The 13,049-nt window shown below is 30.6% G+C and overlaps 2 protein-coding genes across 3 annotated transcripts; one reads left to right on the top strand and one right to left on the bottom strand.

The window, feature by feature from the left end:
- LOC109799813 (transcription initiation factor IIE subunit beta) lies at nt 1–3,460 on the top strand. Of its 2 annotated transcripts, XM_083066295.1 has the most exons (5): nt 1–127; nt 335–523; nt 721–852; nt 955–1,071; nt 2,669–3,460. In XM_083066295.1, exons 2-5 carry the CDS (start codon nt 335–337, stop codon nt 3,008–3,010), a joined length of 780 nt encoding a protein of 259 aa, XP_082922421.1. In that variant the 5' UTR covers nt 1–127; the 3' UTR covers nt 3,011–3,460. The 2 variants fall into 2 exon arrangements, with proteins under 2 accessions (XP_082922421.1, XP_082922420.1); XM_083066294.1 differs by having other exon boundaries at nt 15–523.
- A 3,459-nt stretch (nt 3,461–6,919) lies between these two features.
- Nucleotides 6,920–9,660, bottom strand: LOC109801015 (remorin). The gene is made up of 5 exons (XM_020361978.3): nt 9,291–9,660; nt 8,454–8,504; nt 8,291–8,378; nt 7,481–7,562; nt 6,920–7,333 (listed from the first exon to the last, which is right to left on the bottom strand). Exons 1-5 carry the CDS (start codon nt 9,535–9,537, stop codon nt 7,133–7,135), a joined length of 669 nt encoding a protein of 222 aa, XP_020217567.1. The 5' UTR covers nt 9,538–9,660; the 3' UTR covers nt 6,920–7,132.
- Nucleotides 9,661–13,049: the final 3,389 nt, after the last annotated feature.

The following is a 13,049-nucleotide window of genomic DNA, read 5'->3' on the forward strand; positions in this document are numbered from 1 at the left end:
AAAGGAGTACTAAGGGAGGCTTGTACGCGCTGTTTCACTTTCGGGAGGAGAAAGCTCATCTCCTCTTGTTCCCTCACAAATCCAATTCGCTGCGATCGAATTTGGATTTCGATCTTCTTTTCTATCTGTAATATTCACTTATCACCTCATCGATCCGTTTTCCGATTTCGATCCACCAATAATAACACATTCATTATTCATTTTCCCCAAACGATAGAATAAAGGAGAGGAATAGATAAACAATATATTAGCGCTGTTGTTGATCGATTTGCGAATCCGAGAGTAAAACCCTGCGCTGTGATTGTTTATTTTTTATTTTTTATTTTTTTGTCAGATGGCATTTCAAGAAAAGCAAAACAGGTTTAAGAAGCAGCAAGAGAAGAGTGCATCTGCTTCGCACAATGGAAGAAATCCAGGTTCTATTAAATTCTCTACCGATACCGAAAGACTTCAACATGTTAATAGCATACGCAAAGCCCCCGTTGGGGCTCAGATGAAGCGTGTTATTGATCTCTTATATGAGGTATCATAAGTCCTTGCGTTATACTTTTCACGTGGGTTTTTTTTTGTGCCTGATGATCATTCACTACGGAATCAGAATCTGTTTCTGTAATGCTATTTACCGAAAATAAAAGCTTTTAAAATCCCATATGAACTTGTATCCACAGATACTCTTGGTGTCATTGATGCTTAGTGTTTCTGATTGTGTTTGCTTTACAGAATCGACAGGCTTTAACCATAGAGCAAATAAATGAGGCATGTTACGTGGACATGAGAGCTAACAAGGATGTTTTTGAGAGTATGAGGAAAAACCCAAAAATAAAATTTGATGGGGAAAAATTCTCTTACAAGGTAACTTTTAGTGGTGCATGTGTGTACACCTTCGGGGGTTCAGTTCTCAGTTTGATGCCCCTGTTTTGGTTTTTGACATTTGGCATTGCTTTTGGTTTATAGTCGAAGCATGACATTAGGGACAGAAGCCAGCTGCTCTTCTTGGTACGTAAGTTTCCAGAGGGCATTGCTGTCGTTGACCTAAAAGATTCTTACCCAACTGTCATGGAAGACTTGCAGGTAAATTATTTTTATTAGTTAATAGTTTTGCATGAAGATTTCTTGCCATCCATTTTTCAGTAATATTGGTGGAATTTTCATTATGGGTATATTTTCCACTCCCAGATTGCCTTGGTATCGTTGAGCAACTAATAATATCTCTCAGTTTTGATTTCTTTCTTTCTGTGCATGATGTATTTTTGGATGGATCAAGCGCATTAAAATCACTCGTCACTATACCTGTGAAAGAAACTCGACTAAGAAAATGCCATTGCAATACCATGGAGGGTTATAAGAATCAAATGTTTCAGTGGGCAAATTAAAATTGTATAATAAATATTAGTTTAAAACCTAGTTATGTCTACCTCTGGTCTAGCTCATTCAAGAAAAGGCACAGTTCCAAGTGTATATTGCACCTTTTTCTGCTTTCAAGCACATTCTAAATAGTTTATCTCATTTTTTTTATTTTAAATTTTATACTTGAAGTTTTGGGTTTTTCATGCGATGGAACTCTATGTAGTCAAGTTCATATTATCATTATTATGGATGTGATAAAAATGCTAAGTTATTTAAAGTAAAGTAACGCTCTCTCTAATTTACACAAATCTTAACATAGTGAGTTTTACGCACCACCTTAAATCTACATGAAGTTATGCTAGGTTAATATAACTTGAAGAGATCAAAGTAGGTTCAAAGGTTGTGTCTACAGTCTACTTTTCATGCTTCATTTTTTTGCATCTTAATGACTTAATTTGAAAGTAATGGCACAGTTGAAAGATCAAGTGTTCAAATATAGTTCACAGTCACACTATTACTTATGTCAGCTATAGGTGTGTGAATAAAAAGAAGGGAAGAAGGTCAAAATTACTTTATACTAGAATCCAGGTTTTGGAATCAATAACTTAAAAACTGGTTCATATCAATTAAGTGTATTTGCCAAACTGGAAAGTTGGTTTGGGGAAACCAAATGTGATTTGGAAGTATTCACTAAAACTGCACACTAATGAATTTTTATAATCCATTTTGCCCCTTGCTCTCTACCTAAGGTTGCTAGTATTTCAAAATGCCGGTACTGAGGAAATGTATTTTTCAAAGAAAAAAACAAAAATTGTCAGTACAAAATCTGCTGAATATGGTTCAACCTTGATAATACTTTCTCTGTTTCTCATATATGGGACTTTGAGTTCTTTGAAATAACTTAGGCAGAAAGCTGAAGGACTTCAGTTTTATACCAAGTATTTACGTGTAGAGTGGCATTCCGTTTTACAGAAAAATGCTATCAAAATTTACTTCTTTTTAGTCTCCTTCACTTGCCCTACTGTGTTTTTTTTTTTTTTTCCTTTTGAAAAACCATCTGCCTGTCTCTATCTCTGCTTCTTAGAGGTTTACATGATACTGAGATATTAATACTAGAGTGAAACTGTTTTTTAGTATGCTTTTATTGAAATATGCAAAGAATAGAATTATAGAACTAAGACTACTTAACAAATTTGATCTGCAACATTTATACTCAGATGACTTCTTGTGGTGAGAGGTGATTCATTATAGATAGTGAAGTAGCTGAGTTTAGTTAATGTTTTTTCATGGAATAAAACCTTATAAAGTTGTTGGTTTCTAGGCTTTGAAAGCTGCAAGGGAGATTTGGCTGTTGTCCAACTTTGATTCACAGGAGGACATTGCGTACCCGAATGACCCTAAAGTGCCCATTAAGGTGGATGATGACCTGAAACAGCTTTTTCGGGGTATTGAATTGCCTCGTGATATGATTGACATAGAGAGGGATCTACAGAAAAATGGAATGAAGCCTGCTACTAACACTGCAAAGAGAAGAAGTGCAGCAGAAATGCAAGGCATATCATCCAAGCCTAAGCCTAAGAAGAAGAAGAATGAAATCACTAAGAGGACCAAGCTGACTAATGCCCATCTTCCAGAGCTTTTTCAGAACCTGAACAATTCCTGACTTAAGAAACTCATGGCAAGTGATGAAGGAATTCATATAGCTCATTTATTGACATAAAAAAGAACACGTGGTTAGAAAAATGTTGTTCATATGGACATGGCCTTTTTATTGTATTAGCACACTGCTTCTGGTTTGGATGGTACCCAATTAGTTGGAGGGAAACGATGGTTATTGCAATTCATGGCATTCCTGCTTCTACACGATTCTAATGCAAAAGGGCAAGCATGGCCATAATCCATCTTCTGTTGGTTTTTTAAAACTAAAGATTAAACAAAAAGGACAGATGGTGAACCCTTGTTAACAAACACGGTCAATTAGCAGGGTGAAAAATGTTCAGGGGGTTCTAAGTGGTATTTTCTGCTATTAACAGATATTTTACATTTTATACATTAAGGCTGTAATTGATCATTTGGGGTTCTCATAGAGTAAAATACATATTGCATCCCTGAAGTGTGACCTATTTCCACTTCTATGTGAAACTGATCTGCGCTACATTTAGCAAAACTGATAATTTTTTACAAGAAAATTTCGTTTTCAGCAGCCTGCTGTTTCATTTGGTCTAGCACTTTTTCCCATCAAATATATATCAACTATTTCAGCAACTACAGGCATTGTTTTAGCCCAGTTACGTCACTTTTCAAACAATTGGACTTGGTTCTTTTCAAAATCATCGTCGTTCAAACCTTTTGTAGAATTGTAGCTATTCATCTCTTTATTTCTTCATTTAGCTTCACTTCAGTTGCTTCATTCGTGGTTAGTACTACAGTATTGTTCTCTTAAATGGCTAAAAATGAGAAGGGATTGAAGTGGTGCGTACTTCAGAGCTTCACTCACAAATTGTAAGAAATGCAGGAGCATATGCCACAAAATATTATTTTAATTATAAGAGACTTTGGAACAATGCCAACCTGGCGTGTTCTACCAGTGTTCTGTGTCACTTGACAAATGTACGAGTCACTAAGCCTAATGGAGTGAAGTGTACTTTTCTTTTTTGTTTCCTGCTGAGCAAACAGAGGCTTTCTGTGAAGAAATCTACTTAGAGCAGCATAGGATGAAGGGATGAGGAAGCATCCTTCACGAGTACAGTGGAAGTATGATTTTAGGTAAAACTCACCATCCACGGTCAACTATCAAAAACACAATTCACAAAATAAATAAGGTTCTTTCTTTCAGGATGAACCTTTTTCTTGAGCCCCGGAGAAGGCGGAGAGTCTTTTTGGTTTTAAAAAACACAAGATTCTTCTACGTTATTTATAGGTGTTTTTTGTGCGAGTTTATTACTGAATAGTAGCACTGTTAAAAGAAAAAAGAAGCAAATTGACACAAAAAACATGTTTAGATACGTTTCCTTTTATAAGCATTTTTAAGAAGAAAAAATAGAAAAATTAAATTAAATTTTCATAAGTTAAAATTATTTTCATTAGTTAAAAATATGATTTTGGAGAAATTAATAAGAGAGATATACAAATTAATTTATATTTAAGTTAATTTTAATTTATGAAAAAATTTATTTCATTTTTCTTCCAATTTTTTTCCTCTTATATGTGCTTCTATAAAAAGTTTATCTAAATAAGCTCAAATAAAATAACAATTACAAAATGAATTTAAAGCAGTTATATTTCAAGTAAATAAGAATGTGTTGCGTAGTTTGAATAGAAAACATCCTACTACTGGCTCATTGAAGGCTTTCAATTTGATTGAAAATTTGGTTTGTAAAATCTTTGTTAACGTTCCACCTTGGATCACCATCAACCAATTAAACCTCTCCATTTTAAATTTTAGGATGTTAAGCACTATTCCTTCTCCAAGCAATAAAGCTAAAAAATTTGGAATTTGTCTTGCCACGTAAAATCATTCCAATAGAAATTTATTGTAAGTACGCACCCTGCCAGAGGTGCTCTTATATTATGTTATGGAAGAGAGAAGAGGGATGTTTCACGTCTGGAATTGTTTGTTGAATGTGTCAGTTTCCTTGAAAAGCTTCTTAAAGTGAGACTTGCAATCCAAAGTACTCCATCAAGGAGTTAATGAAAATAAACGTCATACTGATATAATAGGCTTCAGAGTTCAGACTCCGTCAAAAACCAAATTCCTATTAGCCAAACTTTTACGTTGTTAGACTTGGATGGTTATCTTTCCCTCGTTTGGTTTATGAACTCCAGTAATAACTGATGTCACGTATTGCAAAGAGCAAACACAAGGTCCCTTTCGTGCAAGGTAAAATATTATTTTGATAGCACATTGTCTTATTATGGGAGTGCATGACATGGGACTGGGCATTAATTGAGTAAGCCCTTCATATATCATGCCACATTGCCACGTACGTGAGTTTACAAACCATGTCAATATCTCGGTACCAATCAACAAAGTCTAGCAAAGATAATTGAAATTTCAAGTATGTTAAGCAACCAAGTCGTGTACATGAAAAAGACTTTATTAATAGGAATACAATAAAACTTATTTATAATGATCTCTATATTTTAAACATGAAAAAGACTACTAATAGGAGTACTAAAACCCATTTTAATGATGGTTATATCTTAAAGAGGTTACGTACTTGTAACGACTGATGTGGGAAAAAACCTTTATTTTAAGATGTTGGGAAAAACTTAGTTGTTACTTAAAACATGCAAATAATTTAAATTTTTAGGGTATCTCCATGGACCATGGCTACGGAAACTTGTAGTTAACCACTCTATGTTGATCAATTCTTCCCTCTTTTTGTATCAAAGGAATCTAGAAATGCCAAGTAAATATTGTAATCTTTTGATAGTTCTAGACTTCATATTCTAGGTTGTGCATGAAATTAAAATTAGAATAAATTTATCTAGAGAATAGTAAAATACAAATTAGAAACATGTAATCCTTGTTAGAACTAGAGGTGAAAATTGATCAATTAATTAGTCTAGTGAAATTGAGTTTCAAAATAAATATTCCAAAAAGACTCGAATTAATTTAGTCTAACCTCACTTATCAAATTAGGTTAAATTAAGATTTTTAGACTTTGAAACCTATTAAGTTTATTTGATCCAAATTACAAAGTAATAGACCGAATCAAATTATAAAATAAATGATCCATAAGAAATTTAGGAAAGGTTGAATCAATTTGATCATTTGATAGTTTTAGTTGCATAATTATGTAAATTTGTTTGCATTAACTATCGTCTTAAATAACTACTTTCCTTCCTACATGCAAACAAGCAAAAATTATCTTTTATATATCTCAAAATACTAACTCATATCCTACTAAAAATAATCAAATTATTTATATTTTTATATTTTGAAAATATATATTATATTAACTAACTTTGACGTACATAAATATAAAATATTTTAATCATAATATAAAGTTTTGTAAGCACGATTTATATAAAAGAAGCTTTTAGTCTAAAAATAAAATTATTTGATTAAAATTATTAAATAGTGTAACAATTATACGTGATATATATAATATTATCTTTATATTTTAGTCTATAAAATATATTCTTTATGAGTTTTAATGTTGTAATACAAAAGTCAGTAAAAATATATGATAAAACAAATTATTAGAATTTTTAATAAATATATGGTTTCTATTATTATAACTCATTGTACAACCATTTTTATAGATTAATAAATTGTCATCTTTTTTTGTTATCATGTATACTGATAATGGGTATTTAAATGCTGGATTTTATTTTTTATATATTAAAATTATAGAAAAGCTTATACAATTATATAATAATATAAAAAGAGAATAAAAATATATAAAATAAAACAGGTGACGTAATGAAAAGAAAAAAATGTTATTCAAAAATTGTAAAATTAGTTATATGATTATTATATATTTATTTAAATGTACTTATTTAAAGACAAAGTTTAGAAGGCAAGAGAATATTTATAGTTATAAAGAGTATCAACAACACAATGTCCAACAAAGAACGTATCACATAAAACAAGTATGCTGATACAATTTCTTCACTTATTTTTATGTAAATTCGTCCTCAACAAATCAACTGCTAAGTTATGATTCACATAGTATATAGGGAAAAACAACACACGAAACAACAAAATTTAAATGTATATGTAAGAACTAGGAACACATGAACGAGAATTTGGTCCCTGGCATTCGCCTGAAAAAACTTAGCCGCTCAAGCATGAAAAGAATCTCCTTGGTGTATTACCACGGCTACGAAACTTTCCAGCTGTCTCCTCTAGGTCCAGGAATTCTTCCCTTCTCTGAGCCTCAACAATTGCCCTTTTCTCTTCTGCTAATCGGTGGATTTCAGCAACTTTATTCTTCATTTTTTCAACATACTCAGCCTTCTTTTTTTCCAAGTCTTCCTGTTAAAAAACGTGGCTCAAATAAGTTATCATTTATAAAAACAAGTCCTTGATGCATAATTGAACACATATCCAGTGACAAAGAAGATCCAATTATCATGGTTAGCTAACAATCACAGTGATATCCACAACCATTGAGTTAATCACCTCAATTTTCTTGAGTTGTGCTTCTACTGATGCTTTCTTGCTATCCTCCCATAATCCAATAGCAGAGTGCTTCTTGTATGCCCTGTTTGATCATTTCACTTTCATCAAACTCAGCTTTCAATTTTGATAATGAAATTGAGATTTTATTTGGCATCTAAAATTGACAACTGTACAAGACTAGAACATATGTATCTCGATCAAAATTACAAACCAACTAAATGAGTAATTTTTCAAGAATACATTCTTCAATTAACAGTTTCATCTTGTTAGGGTCCATTCTACCCTTCAAAGTCATGCAAATGCCAAAGAAATCTCACAAGGCACTAAACTAACTGAGAATCATATTGCTTCTTTCCAAAATGTGAGAAGACACGACTTAAAATAATGCCATAAATTTAGAAGAGATATACCAAAGAATTAACTTATTTATAGCCTTTCTTAATGGTGAAGTATTGGAATTACCAACAGAACTTAATAACTACAAACTACGTGTCAAAATGGTAAACCAACATTTTCTTGCACAGCACGTTTCTAATGAATGAGCAAAAAAGATCTATAATGAAATCATTATATTTCTATATTGAATGAACGAAAACAGTAGGATGCCTCATTAACTGATAAAATAGTCTCTAGTATTTGTTTTGGATTAGAAACAAGCAAGGTCATGTTAGATATGTGAAGAAATTATCATTCTTAAAATTCTAGTTATTAGATGAAGATCTTGATTAACATAATATCGTGCCAAAGCTCTCCGAAAATAAATGGTTTATATTTCTAGAGTATTTAACAAACTATAAGATGGCCTCTTGCCTGTTCTCTGCTTTTGTCTTTTCACTTTCTTCCCACGCTTTAATTAAAGCCAATCTTTTCTCTGTTACAACTCGTGCAAGCAAAACATCTGTAGAACCAATATGAAAAAGTTATCTATATCTTGAATATTCAATAACTTAATACTATTTTTTTAGAGAATGACCTTTGCCCACTGAATCCCCTGCATCCTTTTTATCAGCTTGATCCGCAACATCTGCATGGAGCACATGATGGGGTGAATGAATAGGAGTAATATAGAATATACAAATTTTTGCATGCGTTATTCAAGAACTCTCCCATTCTGATAAGTGTAATAATTGACCCTGCCTAAATATCTATAGAATTTACTCATCTTTAAAAGGTGAATATTGTATTAGTTTTATCTCACAAGGAATATATTGCAAATTACTTGTCAAAGAATCTAATAGAAGTTTTAAACAATACAAAAGTAAATATGTGTTGCTTCATTCAAGAATTTTATCCGCAAAAGGCCTAAGCAGAAATGTTAAGTTAGTGAATCCCAAAAGATAAGGTGGAAATTACAAAATTTTCGGTAAATTAATTAGCTATTGAAACTCTTATCAATTTTCAACTCTAGAGCACTCTACCACCAAAGTAAATAGAAAGTTACGTGTCCCTGAAAAGCAAGAATTACTTTCCTTTTATTGTACGAACCAAAGAAAGCTTGAAATTGATTTCAAGGAAGAAAAACTTATATGGCAACCAAAAGCAGAAAGCAAAAGCGTAGTTAAACAGGTTTAAAGAAAAGAGGCAGAGGAATGGGAACCTGTTTCTTGTGAAAATGAGTGATGAAGCTGATTTGAAATAATAAAGAAGTATATGCACCAAAGACGTTAAAATAAAAAAGAAAAGGCAAGAAAGAAAGGAAACGAATAGAAAGTGTGATGATGAATTGATGATGGTGAATTTTGGTTTTGAATCTACACGCTAAACAGCAAATAGTTTATGAAAACATTAGCAAGAAGAGTGAGAGAGTTACTTTGAAGAAGGGGAGAAGGAGAAGTGACGTTCTGGTTTGGAGGGTCAGGTTTCTCCGATTCCTTTTCCTGGGAAACAGAGTTTGGCTGTGGTTGGGTTTTGTTGGAAAGCTCTTCCTCAGAGTTTGGAAGTGGTTCGGTTTTGTTTGAAAGGTCTTCCTCGGAGTTTGTCAGGGGTTGGGTTTTGATGGAAAGGTCTTCCTGAGAGGGTGAGTGTGATTCTGTTTTGTTGGGCACCTCTTCTCCCATGGCGTGTTGTTGGCGAGAATAGCAAAGGTTGGGTTAAGAGAAGGACGAGTGTTACTATTACGAGTGTTAGAATGTTAAATATATAGAGCATAGCAAAGAGGTATAAGGTGGTTGTTGTTGAAACTTGAAAGTTTGTAAAAAACAAGAACAAGGTTATGAGGTGGCATCAACAACGTAAGGGCGCGGGGAAGTTTCAGGTTGGGCCCAAACAAACATATGCGGATATTCACGGCATTCTATTTGTTGTGTTTAGCACTTAGCAGTAGTTACTACCTATGAATCTATCACTATGTCTATCATTCATTTCTATGTTTCCCTCGTTTTTTTTTTTGGACCACCACCAACATACAGCGGCTTAAGTTCCTTCATCCATTGCATTCATGTAAAAGAGATACAAAAATACTTTATAAAATGTGTTGTAAAAAAATATTGCAACTTATCCTTCACATCTCATTTCGTGTTTTATTGTTATATTGCTACTATTTTTAATTTGATTTTGGAAATTCATGAGTTCGAGAAGTTGAAAACTTAATGCATGTTTATTAATGTTTAAATTTATTAAAAAAAATACGTAATTGGTTATTTAAAAAATAAAAATTTTGGTACAAATATTTAATTATTTGTTTAAAATAAGCTAAACCAAATAATTATTTTTTTCAATTTTGTATTTTCTAATGAATAGAAGAATCTTTACAATTTTCATTCTTCTAAGTTGATGTTTCAAATAAATTCTCATTTAGAAACATAGTAGAGATACAGTAAGTCATACTTTACTTAAATCCTTGAGCTTAATTTTTAAAATGGCTATTTATTAATTTTATGAAAGCAAAAAGTTTAAATATGATTTACATCTTTACAAGCATAACCATTTTTTTTTCATCTTTCAATTTTGTTTTTTTTTTTTATCTCTATGATATTCATTGATACTTGTTGTAGTACCCAAGTACCCATCGAAATGATAAAATTAAAAAACACACACACACAATATTTCATAGGGATTTATATACATCAAAGAAGAGATAAGAAAACAAAATTCGTTATATTTTTATAAGGATTAAAAATAAAAAATTATTATATTTTACACAAACATATAAAACAAGGATTATTATACTTAGATATTGCATATATATGTTGCTCTTAATGGTAAGTTGACGGTGAGAGTTAAAACAGATCGATGATGACAAATACATCATGGAGCAAGAAAAAAAAGGAAACTAGAATTTAAAATCATAAAATTGATTGGTGTGCTTTTAGCTTTTTTCACTCACCATCTTATATATCACGATGATATGTAGATATGACTCTTTCTTCAAGTTTCAACGTCGACATTATGTCACACTTCTAGAAATGTATTTTGTAGACGGAATTATTCATGTATATAATTAGTATCGCGAATATACGCTGCAATCGTAACTTTAAAAGTTACTGTATTTTGTTACTCTTTTACGTATTTTGGTTGCATATAAACGAAGAAAAGAGAGAATGGAAGAAAGAAAAAGAAACATTTTCTTCCGTTTGTAAAAGATTGAGCATAAGTCTTCTTCTAAATTTCTCTTCCCTATCATGAGAAAAGAAAAAGAAGAAAGTGACGAGAGGAAGAGGCAAAATTGTTTTTCAAAGGTTCTTGTAAAGCTTCTTTTATCAAGGATACATGTGTCTTATTATTTGAAAAAAAATTAATAATATATAAGTAAAGAAGGATCTTTATCTTATAAATCAATTTTATAAGATTAAGTTAAATTCAAATTTACTATTTTAAGAATTATTTTTTTTTACTTCACTAAAATAATCGAGGGTTCCCACTCTCCCTCAAAAAAAATTTAAAAGATAATGCTCTGTATAAAAATCTATATGATCTTAAATAATCCATCAGCTCTAACCAAAAAAAAAAAAAAATAGCAGCAAAGCTATTCAATAATAAATCTACCTTTTTCATCTGCAGATAGGTTTTTTTTTTCTTTCAAAAAGTATGTGGGATGTTGTCTATACATTTACATATTGTACCATGCATTTTATTTTTTACGTTTGTTGATATATACATAGTATGTATTATAGGTTAGGACGATAAGTTCATTAAATTTCATATGTAAAGTCAAAACTTATTTATACAGACAGTCAGGCACATGATGTCTTGATTTTTTTTTTCAAGCGGGGTGATATTAACTTTTATATGCCTACTTGTGATATTAATAATTGTTTCATTCTTCAAAATTTGTATTTTGTTCAATTTGAAAGAGATTGTAGAAAGCAAGAAATTTAAATTCCTCATATTCAACATGGGTTGGCCATGTCCAGAAGCTTATTACATACTCTCGACCTTTTTTGAACTTTTGGGATAACATGACGGGATTGTCAAAAAGTTTAAAATTTCGACATGACATATGGAACCTTTTTTTATTTTATTTTATATATATATACATAATTTTATTTTTATAATTATATTTAATTTTGAAAGTTTAATATAATTACGCTGTAATAATTATGAAATGATTACAGTAAGTAAATATCATAAAATTTGAATCGTCGTTATTTTTTTTTTAATTTTTTTAAAGTAGTTCTTTATTTAATTATAATACTCTTGATTTTGAATATAATTTAAAAATATGACCTATATTATTAAATTAGTTATACACTGAAGGTTTAAGAACTTGTTTTGTTCAGTATATTAATTTTAATTAATGAAAATTATTGACTATTATATTATTTTATTAAAAATTAAAAAAAAAATATTTTGTTTCAAATATAATATAGTATTCTGTTTATTTCAAAATATAATATAGCGTTCTGTTTATTTAAAAATATAATATAGAATTTAAATAAAATTAGAACGTAATTAATAAATATTATTATATAATGAAAGTTAAAAGAGAAGTATAAGAATTATTTCATTTTAGATTTAATATAGCATTTTGTTTATTCAAAAATAATAATAAAATTAAAATTAAATAAAAAAGTTATTAACCAATTGATTAAAATTAAAAGCAAATAGAAAAAGGTATGATAAATATATATAAAATAGAGTTTAATGGGTATAAATTGTTAATGTAAAATTATTTTATTCGGATAGTGAATTTAATATCATTATTTAGTTATATTACATCGACAACTAATTAAATATATTATTTAGTTAAGTTATCGTAAAATAAAAACTTAAAGAAGTTGATTTCTGGATCATGTTCTACGTGCCTTGTTCTCCTTTATAATTTTTTTTCCTTCGGCTGGTGCAGGGTGGGAGGAAAAAGAAAGTAGAAATTGGTGTTTTGAATTTTGAAATAGGAGAATAAGGAAGGGTGAGTGAAAAAAAAAATAAAAAAGTGGATGTAAGGTTTTGATATGAGAAAATAAGGGTAGAGAAAGGTGTTTGAAAAAGATGGGAGTGTGAAGATATTAAGATGAAAGAAGTAGGATAGTGGGTGACAAAATAAAAATAGCATTTGAGTTTTGAAATGGGAGTAGAGTAACCGAAAAAACATGGAAGGTTGAAAATTTGAGATGAGACAAAGAAAGGTGAC

Source organism: Cajanus cajan, chromosome 11 (genome assembly GCF_000230855.2).
Source record: "Cajanus cajan strain Asha chromosome 11, NIPB_CcT2T_4, whole genome shotgun sequence".
Lineage (NCBI taxonomy): Eukaryota > Viridiplantae > Streptophyta > Magnoliopsida > Fabales > Fabaceae > Cajanus > Cajanus cajan.